Below are 20,740 nucleotides of genomic sequence, written 5' to 3' on the forward strand. Positions count from 1 at the left end.
GCTGCTCAAGTGTCCCGACAAAAACCTTATTTCTCTGGACTACTTAACTAAGGTATGGACCTTCCCAACACGTGGGATGTAAATTGAGTTGGTTACATTACAACGATTTAATGGCAACTGAATGCAAATTAAGTGATGTTTCTGAAAGATGTCAAAACCAAACCGACAATGTGACATTAAGGTTACCCAGTATTACTACAGCCAACTAATTGAAATAAATGATTTTTAAAAAAATTATAACGGTAATAACAAACATCAACAAAGTTGTGGCTATAATTACATTTACCTTAATTATGTAAAATGTGGAGTACAAAGTGATTTTATAATTAAACGTATTTGTGAGTACGTCCAGCCTGGTGCTGCACGTACTCACGTAAGTCCAGCTACAGGTCAATCTTTAAGACTCCTAGTCAATCTTTAAGACTCCTAGTCAATCTTTAAGACTAATAAAAGTGATAAGTTTATGAAAAGGAGCATTTATAAATATAATAATTTATTTTAGAGCCTTTATAAATAATTACAAAACAGGCATTAAAAATAAAAAATTGGAGAGAAGAGCCAAATTACCAGGGGATGTTATATTGGTTTAAGATTAGTTTACCTTGGCAGTTGCAACAGAAATATCTCTATGATGGTATATGGCAATATATGATCGTTTGTAATTATTCTGTTTAGTGTATGCTTGAGGTTTAAATATAAATATTTTTAAATATTGAATAATAATTTCTGCTTAAAAAATAATGTTACGTTTGTCTGGCCAGAGAGCAGTTTTCATTATAATTTAGTATTTCTTTCCGTAATTTTTCATCGTATATCCCTAGACAAATCAAATAATAATAATAATAATTATATTCAATTTTAGTTATTTCATAATTATCTACTCATTCTCTATTATCCCGATAATACGGAAATGTTCGAAAATAACAACCTTAAATTCGATGATGTTAAACAAACGAATTTACGACGAAAAGACCAATATACTTACAATTCTATTAACTGATTTTCTAGCGAATACCCTATTTGGACATAATATGTGATGATGTGACGACACCCAACTTCTCATATTTAGCCAAGCAATTGTGTTTTTAGGTTTACCGCCTTCTCGGTGCAACAAGACTAATTCTTTTTGAGTCCGTATGGCCAATCGTTCAATTTCTTTTTCCACTTTCCCTGGAAATAAATAATAATACAATCAACTGGTATATTTTTAATTATTTTACCCACATTAATAATTAACGGAACTTCACAATAGTCTGGGCAGATTATCGGAGAATAGGCCATTTTTGGGAAAAGTTATTTACCAGCAATTTTATTGCTTTAATCGAATCTTATGATCCTATATATTAATAATATAGGTATGCAACGTCCGCAGATAGTGTGCTACTTTTTTATAAACAAAATGGCGTCCGAAAATCGTGTTTTTTTCAATTTTTGCTCTATTACTCCAAAAATTTTAATTTTACACCAAAAACACTCAAATAAAAATTCACCGTAATTAAATTCTGCATTGAGGCATGTTTTTCCCGATTTACTTCGATGAAAATTTTCCTCGGAAAATGTGGGTTTTTCCAACAAAATCTTTAATTTTCAACTAAAATATTAGGTTAGGAATTATCTATCAATAATTAAGTAACCTGGTGATATAAAAGCTCTTTTGGTATAGATTATATTTCCAAAAGCCGATGGAAATTGAATGAACAGTTTGGCACCTATAACCACAATAGTTATGATGTATAAGAATAACTATGCTTTTTGTATAAAAAGGCACTATACCTATCTAATGTACTTTACAGAATTGAAATTAGACTATTTAAGCGGCTTTAGGAATATTTTAAAATTATAAACAATTTTTTGGCTTATAAACAAATAGAATATCTCGGGAAATATTAAAATAAATTAAATTATGAAAACGGTATTGGAAAGAACCCTGCAGGACGCTTCTTTTAAAAGAAAAAACGTTTAATTGCGATGAGTGGTTCCTGAGATATAACCGGTCAAAGTTGACCGGCATCTACGGCGAAGATATACCATCACCTTTTTATTTCGGTCGTCTTTCTTCACATAAAGTTTCATATCTTTAAAAGACTGCTAAGATATATTATAATAATAAAAACTATCGGTATTAGGAGTGAAAAATATCAAAAATACCAAAATTTCAATCAAAAATCAGGTTGGAGAAAATGGAATCTCAAAGTTCAAAATCGGTATACGTTAAAAAATGCATTTTCGGCTTCCCATGAAGAAATTTTCTTCATCTTTTTTTTTGTTCCCAAGTAACTCGAGTAGAGCCATCTAACTAACGCATTATTGAATGTCAAAGTTGCTTTTGTTTTGTCATAATAAATAAATTTATTTATAAGAAAAGAAAACTACATATTTTATATTTTCCAGTTGTAGACTTTTTTTTAGATAAACTTACCACCCTCCCTGGGATTGTATTTCTACCTCGACGACGGTGGGAGGGCCGAGTAAATAATCGTGGTCCCTAAAGTTGTGAGGGGAGCACGACCGGTGAAACCAAGGACAGTCCCAGCGTCCAGCGACTGTGCACCGGGTGAGCGCCGGACACCGCCGCAGGACGCTAAAAAGGCGTCGCAACTGAGGCGAGCAGTTGCGACACCTTTCGCCTTCAGCAGATGTATATCACCCTCCAACTTCCCTACGGCTACTCTAATCCCTAACAGTTAATCTCGTCCACCTCAGCATTATGACCGGGGGTCGATAGGGGGCCCCAAAGCACTGTGCGGGGGGCTCCGCCGTCGGACTCTGATCACAAATTTCTATTCGAAAACTTCTTCGACATACCCACTACGAGTAGCCGTCATGTCTTACCCCACCACACATCCATTCCAAATCCCGCGTAACAGGGGAGGCAGCAGTTACGCGGAAACTCCAGGTAGCCTGTGAATACAAACTGCCATTGCGTCCGGAGGCAACCGTGAAAAAAAGCCTAGAGGAGTAAACCTCAATAAAACAATCCCCACTATCACGGTGGAAGGCATCGTGCCAAAGATATGAGAGATGCGAGGGTTAGAGCATCACAAACGATCCCTTCGGGATACCTGGCGACCTCCCGAAGTAACCAAGCCTTGGCGTGGTAAGGGCGCACTGCCGCGCCAGACGTATAGTACGTCCCAACTCGTGGGAATTTATATGAGTACCAATAAACAAAATTCTGAACAGACGGGGGTGAGTGAAGACGACCATCGGCGAGACACGGACAATGGAATGGATATGGAAAATGAGAATAGGAAAAAACAGTCGCCTGACGACTTGAAATGGGAAGAAGGAATGAACAGTTTTGAGAGGGAGCTCATAAACTCACATAAAAAGAAACAGAAGATGAACAGATCGACTTCCCCAAAACAGTCGACACTAGTAGGGGATGAAATGCTGGAAAGCAGTGAAAATGATGACGATGAGATAGGGGAGGAAAGATCACAAGAGGAAGTGGAAAAAATAGAAAAAGGATGGCAAAATATTCAGGAGAGGGTGTTAGCCTCTTTCCTGCTTGATGATGAAACCATGAATAAGAATAAAAGGAAAGGGGACAGTCTAGAGAGAATAAATGATCTGAAGAGGGAGAGACTCGAAGAGAGTATTAAGTTTCCTAACGAAACCAAACAACAAAAAATAAACAGGAAACTCGAAGAATTAAATATAAAACTAATAGAGATATTTACTAACCTAAGCGAAAAAAAAGGGGGAAAAGGTGGAGATGGATACGGAATTAAAAAAACTGTTAGGGGTCATAAAATCCACTAACAACAAAAAAGAAGACGACAGTATAGCCGAAAAAACACAACAAGAAGTAAAATGCGATCACTGCAAGCTAAAAGTGGAACAAGAAAGACAGAGAGAAGAACAAGAAAAAATTAAAAGGGCTCTAAACATGGGGGGAGGAAAAAAACCTTCATGAGTATATTTAATAGCAAATGGGAGGAGAAAGCATATATAAAGACAAAGTGGGAACAAGGGGGGTTACGAGAAACGGTCGAGAAGAAAACATGTCTGATAGTAACAAAAAAGGATGCGAAGGACAAGGGGGTAGAAAATATAATAAAGGACGTGGGAGAGGACCTGGCAGAAACACTAGAGGAAGTGAACGAGGGAGAAATCAAATTCCTTGAGAACTTTAGGAGGAAAGAAAATAAAAAAACAATTTGGTACACGTTCGTCGCTGGAATAGAAAAAGAAAGTGGTGGCGATATATACGACCTAGCAGAAAAGGCTATAACTAAAATTAAGAAAGAGATGGATGAAACACCAAAGGTTGTACGGGTCGTAGCCGGTAACGACCTTAACAAGGAGATCATAAGGAAAGCCCTCGAATATGTGGGGCAGAGGGAAAATATCTCATGGGAGATGATAGTAAGAGGGAAGGAACTCGAGGCAGAGAAGTCAGAACAAGAAGAAGCCCTCCTTATAAAGATGGGGGGAAAAATATAACGAAGTTCTTAGCGAAATGAGAGAAAAATCGACATTGGAAAGATCGGTCTACAAGTGGAGAAGTTAAAAAGAACGAATGGGGGAGATCTACTTGTAAAGTTAAAGGGAAGAGGGGCTGCGGAGAAGTTGAGGGCTGAACTGGACAGCAAAATGAACGGGATGGACACGGCAATCAGAAGAAAAGCGACATTCTTCACGATTACGCGGTTGGACCCCGGGGTTGGTGAGGAAACTCTAAAGAAAATGATAAAGAGCTATACAGGCGTTCCTGAGAGAGAGATAGAAGTCAAGATTCTACGAACAAACAGATATGGGGAGCAGGTAGCTACGATAGCCGTACGCCCCTCCAGAGCGGAAGAGCTGAGGAGGTACGGCTCAATAAAAATAGGGTGGGGTGTGTGTCCAATAATGCAGAGACACAACCCAGTTAGGTGTTTTAAGTGCCTAAAGTTCGGGCACAACACTTACGATTGCAAGGAAGAGAGCAGGGCGGCGTGCTGCTATAATTGTCTCCAAACGGGACATACCGTTGCAAGCTGCGGTAATAAACCGTACTGCTCGGTATGCAAAGAAGAAGGGCATAGGATGGACAGGATGGCCTGTCCGTCGTACCGAGCCCTTGTATACGGTAGGGGAGGAGAGGGGAACCCCTAAAACATGCTAACCAAACATAAAATAGACTCCTTGGAAATCGAAGGTGGGCCCATATACAGCCCACCTAGGTGTTATTTTATATCTTTAAAATTTATTTTATCTATTTTATTTATTTTACTTATTCTATTTTACTTTATTATTTCAATTTTACTAAACCACATTTATTTATTGAATTCTTTTACTTTTACATATTTTATCCATATACCGTATCTATTTATTTTATTTATATTAATTTATTTATTTGTTTTAGCTTTTATGCTTTTTAATTTTTTCGAAAGACGTGAGTCCGACGCAGAAACGACCTCTGGGAACTGAACCAAAGTGGACCTCAAGGATCAACCTGGTATACGGATATTGCAGGTGAACGTGGGCAGGGCACGCCGAGCACACGACCTTGTCCACGCAAAAGCCTGCAAGCTAGAAATAGACTTGTTCATCGTCCCGGAACCAAACAAAAAAATAACATCAGCCGGTGGTTGGGCCCAGGATAATGGGAAGAATGTGGCGGTGCTCTTTAGAAATAGGGGTTTGGGGGTGCGTGGTATTGTCAGGGGAGGAAATCATATCCTCATCAAACTGAGGGATTTCAGCCTGCTGGCATGCTACGTGTCCCCAAATATCCCTATGATAAGATACAAAGCAATCGTAGATGAAATAATGAGCGCCGCCACGAACGAAAAAGAAGTGATGATCGCCGGGGACATTAACGCGAAATCGAGGTTGTGGGGTGCCCCCATAAACGACAGAAAGGGGGAAATATGGAATGAATGGATAGCCCAGGCTGGCCTCCAAGTATTAAACAATAACAAACCAACATTCGTAAGGGGGGTCAGCCGAACACACATTGATATTACGTTCGCGAGTGAAGGGCTATCCAGGAGAGTGCACGGCTGGGATGTCCTTGACGATCAGTTATGGAATGAATGGATAGCCCAGGCTGGCCTCCAAGTATTAAACAATAACAAACCAACATTCGTAAATGGGGTCAGCCGAACACACATTGATATTACGTTCGCGAGTGAAGGGCTATCCAGGAGAGTGCACGGCTGGGATGTCCTTGACGATCAGTTATTCACCTACCACCGGTATATACAATACGAAATAAAGGTTAAAGGGGGAATAAGGCGGCCGATAGGACACACGGAGATTTATTTCAACAAAACCACGTACCTATCGGAGGTCAGGAAGATTAATGAACAAGAGATTTCTGACCTTGGTCAACTGAGAAGAGCACTTCAAAGTGCAGCAAATTTGGCCACCGTGAAGAGAAAGGATAATAAAAAAATCCCCCTACTGGTGAACGGATGAGATAGAAGGTCTACGGGAGAGATGCCTCAGAGCTCGAAGGAATTATACGAGAAGCCAGGGCAGCCTCGAGCTCAAGGAAATATATAAAGATCTAAAGAAAACTTTAAATAAAAAAATAAAACAAGAGAAAAAAGAAAAGTGGCAGACCCTGATAAAAGCATTGGACGAAGATATATGGGGCGATGCGTACAAGATCACTATGAAGACGCTGAAAATAATCGCCCCATATAGACTCGACGAAGACCAGCGGATGGAATCAGCTGAGCTCCTCTTTCCTACCAAGGATCATCAAAATTTCATCAAGATATTTCCAACGATGGTAGACGAGTTCACGGAAGAGGAAGTTAGAACAGCTGGTCAGGAGATGAAGACAGGGAAAGCTCCCGGCCCTGACGGGCTGCCACCAGAGGCAATAAAAATAATAGCAACGGAGAAACCAGGTTTGATCGGAAGAATATACAACGACCTACTGCAGAAGCAAGAGTTTCCCAGGGACTTAAAGGAAGCGAACTTAGTTCTACTCCTAAAGCCTGGGAAACTCCCCGATTCAGCAGCCTCTTATCGGCCAATATGCCTTCTGGACTGCCTTGGTAAGTTCTACGAAGGGCTTATCAAGAAGAGGCTGGAGGGCGTGTTGGAAGATCAGAGAGTGTTATCCAATCAACAATATGGATTTCGAAAAGGTAAATCGACAGTCGATGCCGCGACCTGGATAAGGGACGCGGCTAAAGCAAGTAAAAAAAGATGGGTGGTCCTTGTTCTGTTGGACATAAAAAATACTTTTAATTCGGCAAACTGGGGTCACATAGTAGACCGCATAGTCGAATTTGGGGCTCCAGAGTATGTGTCCAACATAATAAAGGACTACCTATCTGAAAGAACCGTATGCATATCGAAGAAAAAGAAGAAAGAAATGACCGCGGGTGTACCCCAGGGGTCAGTCCTGGGACCCTTACTTTGGAATATACTATACAACGGGGTACTAGAAGTAAACAGGCAGAGAGGAGTGAGAGCGATTGCATACGCGGACGACCTAGCCTTACTGGTCGAAGATGACATGAATAGGGGAATAATACAAAAAGTAAACGAAGCAATACAGAAGACCGCAGATTGGATAGAGAGAAATGATCTAAAGTTAGCAGTAGAGAAGACAGAATCCATTATCTTGAGGGGACCAAGAAAGAGAGATGACATAATATTTGGATATAAAGGCTCTGTAATAAGACCCCAAAAGACGGTTAAGTACCTCGGAATTATTTTCGACGACAAGCTTAAATTCGGACAACACGTACAAGAAGCATGTCGGAAGGCAGAAGAAAGGACCTCTATACTAACTAAATTTATGCCAAATGTAGGGGATCCTGGATCCCAGAACAGAATAGTGATGGCACAATCCATCTTATCCATAGTTTTATACGGAGCCCCAGTGTGGTACGAGGTCCTTCGAATGAAAAAGTATAAAGACGTGCTTCTTAGGACACAAAGGAAACCTCTGACCAGGGTGTGCAGCGCGTACAGAACCGTATCAACCATTGCCTTACAGGTGGTGGCTGGGTCTGTACCGGTGCACATCCTGGCCAGAGAAAGAGTCCGAATGTACCAGAGGGGCAACGGGGCAATAGGTTCAGGTCCACAAGAAAGGAAAAGAAGTCTAGAAATGTGGCAGAGGGAATGGGCAGCCGAAGTCGAGAAGGCGGCCTGGACGAGATCCCTGATTCCAGATGTGGTGAGGTGGTACGAGTGCCGGCATCGGCGCGTCGGCTACTATTGTCGGCTACTATTTCACACAATTTTTGACGGGACATGGATCGTTCAGGAAGTTTACTCATCGTATAGGGAAAACCGTGGACGATCTATGCCCTGAGTGTGGAGTAGTGGATGACGCGCAGCATGTCGTCTTCGTGTGCCCTGCATACCAGGCGGGACGTACCGAGCTGCAGCTGGGACTGGGATCCCCTCTAGGCGAGCCTCACGAGCTAATTGATAAAGCTATCAATAGCAAGAGAGACTTCGACCTGATCATTGCTTTTGCCACGAAGACAATGAAGCACAAAGAGGAGAAAGAGAGGCGACTGCAAGCGGGATGACCGTCTATTTATTTATTTTTTAACGTTTTTATTTTTGTGTCGCAGATGGCAGCCAGTGGGGAGAGGATCCTTTACATCCAACCTGCGATGTCTGTCTTATTTTAACTAGTTTTACTTATTTATTTATCTTGTTTTATCTCCTTATTTACTTCTTCAATCTTATTTATACAATATTTATCATTTTAAATCAATTTTATTACTCAAATGTGTTGCGTGTTGTAAGCGGTAGTCAGCAGGGGGAGGACCTTTTACATCTGACCCACGCTGACCGCCTTTGTATTGTTTTGTTTACTTTCTTTTTTGTCTTGTTTTTTTTAGTCTGTTTTTTGTTTTGTATCAGGTAGTGGGGGAGGATTTTTACACCCAACCTCACTGACTGCTTCCTTTTAACTGTAGAATGAATGGGTATGAGTGTGAGTGCGAATTGATGAAAGCACGAATGTTTGGAGTTGCTCGTAACTGTCGACTGGTATCCTTTTGCTAGTTCATGTTGGATTGGGGGCACCCCGGTCGCCCCACCCGCACATGGGCTGCACGGGACGGTCGTCTTTACTGACCGGTCTTTGTGCGGGGTGTGTGCGGGACGGGGCGGCTGGGTGGCCGCTTAATCTACGGAGTGCACGCAGAGGGTGCCCGGGGGGAGTTATGAGTAAGGTCGACGGGTCAGACATGCTCGCCAAGAGCGGTTCCAGACCTGTCGGCTGGAGGAAGAGGAGGTGAGTTTAGTCGGTAGGCGGTTCGGCACGGTGAAGCGTGACGGATCGAATCCGACACACCTGGGACACCTTCCCAGACGGTCTTTTGAAGATTCTCACCTCCCAAAAAAAAAAAAAATAGGGCACTCGTGGGAGTGTCGACAGAAGTGAAAACTTCCTACGAAGCATGCCCCTTCGGGTACACACTCTATCCCTCCTCCAACCATTATATCTTCGGTTGAACTTATACGCAATTTAACCTATATTATATAAATTACTAATATCTGCCGTGTCGATAACGATCGCGACTTCAATGCTTTTTCCCCATCCAGGAAGTGTACAAAATCGATACAGAAGTTTTCACTTCAAAATTACTTTAAACTCTAATCACTTATAATGACTGGAGCAGGGACCGTGTGGCCCCTTATGCGCTTGCTTCGCAAGCTCCTTCGGGTACACACTCTATCCTTCCTCCAACCATTATAACTTCATTTGAACTTATACATACACAATTCAACCTATAGTATATAAATTACTGGAGAAGATGCTGTGGTCTCACCAGAAGAGACAGAATAACAAATGAGGAGATAAGGAGAAGAATGCAAGTGGAAAAAGATGCCCTGCAATATCTAGACGAGAGAAGACTGAAATGGTACGGCCACGTACGCAGAGCAGAAAGCACTTGGATAAACAAGGTTGCAGAATGGAGCCCAAGAGGAACGAGAAGAAGAGGACGACCGAGAAGATCTTGGAAAAATGAAGTCAACGAAGCCATGTCTAAGAAAGGATTGGAAGACGGAGACTGGGAAGATCGAAAAAAATGGAAATCCTGGCTGACGGAAGGGAAACGGCATTACCTGTAGACAACCCTTTATATATATATATATATATATATATATATATATATATATACTTCTTCGAATCACTTTCTTAAAAACTAAATATAATAATTTGTTGTATACAGGTTGTTCTAAATTTACATGCCCGTGGCTGAGAAAATTGAAGATCTTTTATATTAATTTGAATTTTGCTTATAATTATAAAATTTTAATTCTCATATCAAATAGAAATATAACAAAATATATATATATATATATATATATATATATATATATATATATATATATATATATATATTTGTTGCTAATAAATCCTAATAGTTTAATTATTAATAAAAGTTTTAAATTGGAAACCAAAAGGAAATAAGATTCCCATTTTTAAATGTTTGTATTAAATAAATATAAGATCTAACAAATATTAAGCAGTAATTGCCATTTATATAAAATAAACAAAATTTTGATTTATAATTGAAATCCATATGTGTGTATTATTTTATTTTTTTTCTATCCCGATTAGGAACCACTGAGAAATACTTAGAAGTCACGAAAGTAAGTAAGTAATTTTATAATTCGCCCTGAGATTGAAAACATATTGATATGTGATCTGGTTGATTAATTAGATTATCATTAATGCATTAATTAAATTAAATTACATATAAGAATATCATCACATATAAATAAATAAGATCACAACAATATATATATATATATATATATGTATATATATATATATATATATATATATATATATATATATATATATATATATATGCTTTCTGTTGTTTTCCGGGTTTGACTCCGCGTTGAATAATTTTGGTTTTGATAAAAACCATTATTTTGACGACGTTTCGGCAAGATCTCACTTGCCATTGTCAAGTCAGGTAGTTCCGCTTCTCGCTGCTGCTTGAAGTATACTGTTTAGTTTACTTCAAGCAGCAGCGAGAAGCGGAACTACCTGACTTGACAATGGCAAGTGAGATCTTGCCGAAACGTCGTCAAAATAATGGTTTTTATCAAAACCAAAATTATTCAACGCGGAGTCAAACCCGGAAAACAACAGAAAGCACATATAGCTCCCGCGGAAACTTCAAGTGTAACATATATATATATATATATATATATATATATATATGTATATAAAATAGATGAAATAGAGAATGTGGAAAAATCCCCTTACGAACAATTCACACATCCACCATTTCGGGCTGGGAAAAATTTTTCGAATAGAATCAAAGATCCAAACACCAGTTCTTAGAAATGTGTTTCGCCCTCTTCAACCTCTCTGGTTGAATGAAGAGGGCGAAACACATTTCTAAGAACTGGTGTTTGGATCTTTGATTCTATTCGAAAAATTTTTCCCAGCCCGAAATGGTGGATGTGTGAATTGTTCGTAAGGGGATTTTTCCACATTCTCTATTTCATCTATTTGATTTCGTACGAGTGGTCGTTAAACCAATAACCTTGGATCTTTGGTTCACTGAGTGTGTTTCAAAGATCTACATCTTATGTTTTTAAATATATGTATATATATATATATATATATATATATATATATATATATATATATATATATATATATATTGATGCACGTTAAGTTGTGACTTCCGGTATACAGAAGAGGCTGTCCGACTTCCACCTTTTCTACTAGGAATTATTTTTTAAAAATTGTGTATTTGGTAAAAGGGGGGCTTATAAAATGGGTCTACCTATTGAGGGGAAAGGATTTACCAAAATAAATTTTGTATATATATACGTATATACCGAAGCGTACAGCATACGTTATGGCTTCCATATATAGGGTAGTTCAAGGCGCGTTGTCACTTCCAGCGGTGTTGTCATATTTTGGAAGTCACAACGACTCGTCTGCTAGATTTACCTCCTATTTTGAGCGTAATGTGTGATCTTTCGAAACTTTTACTGTGAATACAGTTGTCTGTGTTTTAAAGTTGTCTATTTAAATTAAAATATTGATATTCTTTTGATTATACAGGTTTACAAAAAAATACATTTCGGACTATTTGACGAAACCATATGACTAGGGGGGTTTTTGGGGTCGCTGGTTACGAATCCGGGGTTCGCTAACCTCTATCACGTCAGGTAAAGGTTATTTCAAGGACAAATCAAGATAAATCGACAGTCGCTCTGAAAAAGTATATTAGGAGGGTTTTGGGGTCGCTTATAACGAATCCCGGATCCGCTGACCTCTATCACGTGTAGCTGAAGGTCATTTCGAGGTCAAATCAAGATAAATCAACACAATCGCTGTGAAAAAGTATATTAGGGTGTTTTTGGGGTCCCTGATCACAAAACTGGGGCCCGTTGAGCTCAACCACGTCAGGTAAAGGCCATTTCAAGGTCAAATCAATTTTGTTAACTCCTCCTGATTTGAACTTGAAATGACCTTTACATGACGTAGTAGAGCTCAACGGACCGCAGTTTTCATGATCAGCGACCCCAAAACTCCCTATACTTTCAGAGCAATTGTGTCAATTTATGTTGATTTGACCTTAAAATGACGTTGAACTAGACGAGATAGAGGTCAGCGGACTCCGGATTCATCTTCAGCGACCCCAAGAACCCCCTAATACACTTTTTCAGAGCGACTGTCGATTTATCTTGATTTGACCTTGAAATGACCTTTACCTGACGCGATAGAGGTGAGCAGACCCCGGATTTGTGATCAGCCACTCCAAAAACCCCCTTGTCATATGGTTTCGTCAAATTGTCCGAAATTTAGTTTTTTTGTAAACCTGTGTTATTTATGATAATATGATTGATATTTATTTTAACAAAAATACTAATATATTATTATTGCTGTAAAATGGATTTATTGGAATTAATTAAAAAAGTGTTAATAGTAAGTCATTTATTTATGAAAATTATATCAAAAATGTTAATAAATAAATTTGAACTTATAGAAAATTTTAATATTTTAGATTTTATTACAGGCACCGTCCTTTTAATTTTTGATGTACCAATAATAATATGTAATAAAAAATTAAATGGCTAAACCCTCCAGGTGGGGATTACCCGCTAAAAAGCTATCTAGATCCATCTTTTTCGAGCAGATTTTTCCCAATCTGCTACTCGATACTATTGACTATGCTTCTCCATTTCTTTCTATCCTCTTTTGTTTTTCTGCTAGTCTCTAATTCCTGCCCTATATAAATCTTCCTTTAATTCCTGTAACCATTTATTCTAGTTCCTCCGCGTCTCCTTCTAACTCCGGGTCTCCATTGTAAAATTGAGTTTATAGTTGTTGCGCTACCTGCTCTCCATATATGCCCCAACAATCCAACTCTGTGCCCAAATCTGAAAATCTGGAATAATATCTACCCGGGTCGAAACATTTTTTTTAAATATATGAAAATAGTTATTTATGAAACGGAGTGAGTGCTATACATCGCGTAAGTTCGCAAAAAGTACTTCACGCACAATTTCATACAATATTTTATCTACGATAAACAAATAAAAATACTGTAACTCTTCGTCACTGGAATTAATTTCTATTCTACAATTCTTAGAACTGTGACATATAAAAATTCTAATTTCTTTCAAACCACAAAACTGTCAAATTTTTTTTTTGTAATTTATTGCTCATTATGTCATCACCTCTCTTGTGCTCTGCACAAGAGATCTAAGGTTAGAGCTAAGAATAAGGTTGGCTAGGTGCTACGTTTTCTCGACTCTGTTTTACGGAATGGAAGCTTGGACCTTGAATGCGGCATCAATGAAAAAACTGGAATCATTCGAGATGTGGGTATATAGAAGAATTCTAAAAATATCATGGACAGAACACGTCACAAACAAAGAGGTTCTGAGAAAGGTGAATAAAGAAATGGAAGTCTTAAATACAATTAAAACCAGAAAATTGCTCCTTACAACTTGCTCCAACTCATTATGCAGGGAAAGATTCAAGGAAAAAGAAGCATAGGGAGACGCAGAATATCGTGGTTGCGCAACCTGAGAGAATGGTACGGATGTACATCAAACGAACTTTTCAGAGCAGCCGTCTCCAAGGTCCGAATAGCTATGATGATTGCCGACCTCCTTCGCGGAGATGGCACTTGAAGAAAAAGAAGATGTCATCACCATGAAACGCGAAAGTTAAGAAAGAATATTTAATTATATGAAAGTGTGTCAAAAACAGTGAGAAAAAGTAAATCTCATTTAAAATACATTGTTACTTCATGCTTACTTTAAAGCACTGCTATCTATAATGACAGTTTTCACAAACTAAAAATTTATATATTATAATATGACATAGAGTAGATAAAAGTCATTTATTAATTATTAATTGATTATAGTCAGAAGAAAATTAGATCATGCACCCCTTGTTTTTTATAATTGTTAACATACTAAATTACATATCCAATAATTATTGTTATCCATCAAATATATCGATGCAGATCGGCCTTATATCGGATCCTCTTCTATTAGTCCGTTCGCTGACGGTAAAATATTGCAAAACCCATAAATTTTAAAAAACCACTTAAGATTGACATGAAATTTGGCATACACATAGGTAACATATCAAAGAAGAAAATTGATATTGTGCCGATGTTTTCTTTTGCCAAGCAGACATTCCGTTAACATTTTTAGTCACAACATAACATCAATGTTAAAGTATTATTAGAGCAACGCGTTATGGTGTCACATTTCTTTTAATGACCGACACACAAAATATTTTAATGACGGATCCCACACTAGAACCAGGGCCCGGATTACGTACACTCGATACGCATCGTATCCGCCATGTTTTACCGTAGCGCCTTATGGGAAAACATGGCGGATACGATTCGTATCGAGTGTTCGTAATCCGGGCCCGGATTTTTATTACCTACTGCTGATAAGGTAAAGAGTTATTAAATATCACTCGTTGTCATCTCTGTGTTAATTTGAAATAATAAAATATAAATATTGTAGTTTTGTATTCTAAAATATTTGGAAAAAATATCTATGTATTTTTTTTTTCATTTAGGTACACATCATTTTAAGGGATTGTCCGGAAGAGTACAGGCTCAGTATATCGGCAAATGAATTTTGTTTTAAATACCGTCCGTATAGAGGAGGTGCTCGTTGGGGATAGGCGCAAAATCTTAGTCCAGTGCTAATTAAATGCATTAATTTTTTTCGAATTCTGAGAAAACTAATAAGTATTTTTGAAAAATTTAAACGCAGAATGGAAGCTTACATTATTACCGAGGGCAGAAAGTCCCTGAAAACTTATATAATGTTTATTTTAATAACTTATATACCTAATATATGTTTATTTTAATAAAGATAATGGGATGAAAAAACAAGAGAAAAGTTAGTGTGATTTTTAATTTCGAATATTTCATTCAAAAGAAACTTTTTTTATTCTAAGGGACTTTCGGTCCCCCGTAATAATGTTATCTTTCATTCTGGGTGTATGTTTTAAAAAATATTTATTAGTTTTCTCAGGATTCGAAAAAAATAAATGTATTTAAATAGCATTGGACAGAGATTTTGCGCCTACCCCCTTAAGAGAGAGTTTACTGTATTTTATATTATTACTAGAATTTATTACTTTAAACTTTTTATCGCTCTTGATTCATTTTATCGTGTATTTAATTCCATTCAATTGTAATTGTACATTCAATTTTTTTGTAATTTTTACACGTTTTATTACTTTCGAAATAACAATAACTATAAAATCGATTTTTCAGCCTACTTGGGTCAAAAAAATAAACAATTTTCGGAAATTTCGTTAAATGAGAACATTTACCTACATTTCTTGTATTTAAGCTTTTAATAAGATTTTTAAAAATAATTTAGATTATTTAATAGATACATTCACCGGCACGAAAAACGGGCACCCCAAAAAATGGGTCATTTTTGATGGCTCGTATCTCCTAAATCTATTCTCCGATTTAAGTATTTCTTTAATATGTTATAGCCTTATTCTTTAACTATATCGCTGTAATAATATTGTTTCTAGACAGGTAAATTATCATTGTATACTGGGCGTACCAATCAAACTGGTTTTTTTTTTTCAATTTTCACAACACTCTGTGGAATATTCTAGCCTTTATACAATATTGAAATTAAAACCCAACTATAGCCCCAGGTTTTCTTAATGTTCTGTTTGTTATTCATTCGCTTATGTTGGATAATAAAAAAGTTAGGGACTTTAACAATTAAACATGTTCTTTATCAATACATGGTGTTTCTAAATAAGTGCGACAAACTTTAAGGGGTAATTCTGCATGAAAAAATAATGATCGTTTACTTGATAAAGCTATGTCCGCAAATGCTTGCAAATATAAAATTATTTTGCCAAACGATCATTATTTTTTCATGCAGAAATTACCCCTTAAAATTTGTCGCACTTATATTTAGAAACACCTGTATCGATAAAGAACATGGCTAGTTGTTAAAGTCCTTAACTTTTTTATTATCCAACGTAAGCGAATGAATAAAAAAACAGAATGTTAATAAAACCTGGAGCTATAGTTAGGCTTTAATTTAAATATTTTATAAAGGCTAGAATATTCCACAGGGTGTTGTGAAAATTGAGAAAAAAACCCAGTTTGATTGGTACACCCGGTATACAATGAAAATTTACCTGTCTATCAACAATGTTATCATAGCTATATTGTTAAATAATAATGCTATAACATATTAAAAACATTACTTAAATCGGACCAAAGGTTTGGGAGATACGAGACATCAAAAATTACCCATTTTTTTAGGGTGCCCGTTTTTCGTGCCGGTGAGTGTAGATTAAATTAGAAGTTCATTGTAAAAAAGGAAGTAAACAAAAACACGAGAAAAATGAATTTATATAAGTAAATAGGTAAGTAAATATTATAGATTGAAATAAGTACAGAAAATATATAATTATAGAGATATATAATCACTTATTGTACCTTCATTTAAGGCTAACTTTAAAAGTAAAGCAGATCTGCTATTATTCATGTTTAAAAACAAAAGGCACACAAAACACTAAGTACGATTAGGACCGCGAATCTACAACAGATAAATGTCTGGAAACCGTTACACAGGGTTGCCAAAAAACGGAAGTCACACCGAGCGGTGTGGTATACGGAAGACGCTACGCGTTGTGTACATAACCTGTATAGTAGCACGGGAGCGACACTAGCGCTGGTGATATACCGTCGAACTAAAATCTGATCTTATGAGTATGTCAGATACGATATGACTTCCAGCGAAATTTTTAATATAAGCCTTCTGATACCATCTAGTAGCCAAATTCGTAAAAATATAGGCAAAACGTTGTGACTTCCGAAATCGGAAGTCATAACGGTATATATGAAGTAACAACGTATTACGAGAATCTACTTTGGAAGTCACATGGATACATGTATCAATATATATATATATATATATATATATATATATATATATATATATATATATATATATATATATATATATATATATATATATATATATATATATATATACACAGTATGTCCCTGTAAGTTGTATCCATATGGAAAACTTTTTTATTATTAATTTTACGAAAAAAGTTATTCTTCATAAAAAGCTCTGCATGGTCCAAAACCTAAGATTCAACCATCAGATATCAAATTTTATAAATATTATACGAGGTATGTCAAAAAGTTTGAATTTCACTCAAGAGTAAAGTAGCTTTATTTTTCACAATATTGAAAATTGCTATTATGAAAAGTTGTTTGGAATTAAAAACTATATTCTAATATGCAATTACATCCTTCTAATTAAAAAAAATTTTTTTGAAAAATTATGGATAACTAACATTATTTTCAGTAATTTTAATTCTAATAACTCTTTTATTATTAATTTTACAAAAAAAGTGATTCTTAATAAAAAGTTCTGCATGGTCTAAAATACACTAAAACCTAAAATACAACCATCTTATGTCAATTTTGTACGAGGTATGTCAAAAAAGATAAATTTAGATCAAATTAGAAGGATGTAATTACATACTGAAACATGGTCTTTAATTCTTAATAACTTTTCATAATAACAATTTTCGATATTGTAAAAAATAAAGGTATTTTACTCTTGAGCCAAATTCATATTTTTTGGCATACCTTGTATAAAATTGATAAAATTTGACATAAGATGGTTGTATTTTAGGTTTCAGACCATGCAGAACTTTTTATTAAGAATCACTTTTTTTCGTAAAATTAATAATAAAAGAGTTATCAGAATTGAAATAACTAAAAATAATGTCACGTTATCCATAATTTTTCAAAAAAAATTTTTTCAATTAGAAGGATGTAATTGCATATTAGAATATAGTTTTTAATTACAAACAACTTCTCATAATAGCAATATTTTGAAAAATAAAGCTACAGTGGAACCTCGATAACTCGGATTAATCGGGACCGCGGCCGATCCGGGTTATCGAAAATCCGGGTTAGCCGGAGAATATAGTAAAAATTAATAAATAACCTCCATTACAATTACAAAAACATGAAACACATATGCACAGTACACATCTAAATTACGTATAGTTGTATAGAGTGTAGAGTTTTGTTCATTTCTTGGTAAAAAACTCAGTCATACTGTAGAGATGTACCGACACCATAATATGGTAGGTCTGGATCCTGCGTACAAAAAAAATTGATAAATAGCAAGCTGAAAATTTGTTATTAGCTTAAGGGTGTCTAGTCGGACAAACATTAATATATGGGAACACTGGAAGTTTTAACTGTGGAACAGGTTAAAAATTTGGAACGGTCAGACCACGAAAACGGCACATGTATTCTTTCCGACAGAACAGACTTAAACTCTCCGAACAGAGATTAAACTCTCATGCAAAAATCAGACTGCTATTTATCACCAAATTGGCGTTTTAATGAGTGGAACATGTAGAATATGTCAAATGACAGGAATTATGACAGGTGATAAATAGCAGTCTGATTTTTGCATGAGAGTTTAATCTCTGTTCGGAGAGTTTATGTCTGTTCTGTCGGACAAAACAAATGTGCCATTTTCGTGTTCTGACCGTTCCAAATTTTTGACCTGTTCCACAATTAAAACTGCCCCTGTTCCAGTGTTCTCATATATCAAAGTTTATCCGACTAGACACCCTTAAGCTATTAATAAATTTTTAGCTTGCTATTAATCAACTTTTTTTTCATACGCGGGATCCAGACCAGACCTATGGTAGCATAATATCATATTATGATGCTGCAATAAATTTATTTTAAAGATTCGTCTTTATCAATCCTACCTAATGTTTCTAGTTTCTTTTCCATTGTCACTGCAACATTTTTACGTTTTGTTACCATTACGTAGACAAAGCAAACACAATCTGAAGCACGATTACATTACAGAACGGAAGTGATTAATAGGCTGTACTACACACAATACAAGAATTTTTAAATAGTCACGTCTTTTTTAAACAATGCTAAGACAGTTTGACATAAATAAAGAAAAAGGAATACAGACAGGTGTCTGTTCTTTCCGATAAGCTGAGACGGTCGCTCTGGCTGCCGCCATGTGCATGAATCATTTTTACTATTGTACTTATGTGTTCAAATTACACAGATACACATTATCTCTGAAATATTATTTGGCCTACATACATTTTTATTTGATAAAATTGTTAAATTGTTTATTTGTTAAATTTTTGTCTGATGAAAATCGGTCCGGGTTAGCCGGACTTCCGGGTTATCGGGGGCCGACTTATCGGGGTTCCACTGTACTTTACTCTTGAGTGAAATTCAAACTTTTTGACATACCTCGTATAATATTCATAAAATGTTATATCTGATCGTTGAATCTTAGGTTTTGGACCATGCAGAGCTTTTTATGAAGAATAACTTTTTTTCGTAAAATTAATAATAAAAAAGTTTTCCATATGGATACAACTTACAGGGACATACTGTATATATATATATATATATATATATATATATATATATATATATATATAAAACAAGGTTGAAATATTGGGGTAGCAGCAATCTCAAAGAAAACTCTTTATAATAATTCCAAGCTTTCGATAATGTTTATTATCATCTTCAGGGAAACTACAAATATAAATATACAGTATTTAACAATTAGTCTAACTAAAATCAATAAAAATTGTTATCTTTGTGCCATCAAAAATCCAAAACACCATAGTTTTCTCTCACTAAACTAGGTGTCTAGGATCCCCAGAAACACAAAAATAACAAAATATTGCTCTGAGAAATGCAGAGCTAATACTCTCACTATAAACACCGCATATCACAGAACAACCGTACTAAAAAATTATTTATATGTTTTGGTACTTACATTATTTGAGGATGTAGAGCCTAGTTGTTAAATACTGACATAACAATGAAATTTTGTCTTGGTAAATAGTAAATAATATAAATTAAAGTAAAAACTATATAAAAACTTATAAAAATCTGAGTATAAAGCGATAAAAGCTAAAATATTTTTTAAAAAATTATGTATGTCTAATTGGCATTTTACAAAATGTCTAACAAAATGTTATGGATGTTTATTCATTTTTCTTTGAATTCATACGGAAACGTCACAACCACTGAACCAATTACAATTTTGTTATAAATTTCTAATAAATTTTGAAATAGGAAAAGAGCGAAATGATAATATAAAAGTTTTAATAAATGCAAAATTGTTTCATAGTCCTTGTCTTTTATTATTATGTAGTATACTGAAAAAATCTACAGATTATGTATCAAATTAAAGAAGAATCTGAATTATTAAATTTAAATTG

General features: G+C 35.9%; 1 protein-coding gene across 7 annotated transcripts in view; it reads right to left on the reverse strand.

The window, feature by feature from the left end:
* The window catches only part of LOC126884349 (neuropathy target esterase sws), a 1,280,173-nt gene that overhangs the window by 546,509 nt on the left and 712,924 nt on the right, over nucleotides 1-20,740 (reverse strand). For all 7 annotated transcript variants that reach the window (XM_050650280.1, XM_050650276.1, XM_050650273.1 and 4 more), the window contains one exon: nucleotides 986-1,170. In XM_050650280.1, coding sequence (XP_050506237.1) covers nucleotides 986-1,170 — 185 coding nt within the window. The remainder of the gene's footprint in view (nucleotides 1-985; nucleotides 1,171-20,740) is intronic.

The sequence above is a fragment of the Diabrotica virgifera genome, chromosome 5 (assembly GCF_917563875.1).
Source record: "Diabrotica virgifera virgifera chromosome 5, PGI_DIABVI_V3a".
NCBI lineage: Eukaryota > Metazoa > Arthropoda > Insecta > Coleoptera > Chrysomelidae > Diabrotica > Diabrotica virgifera.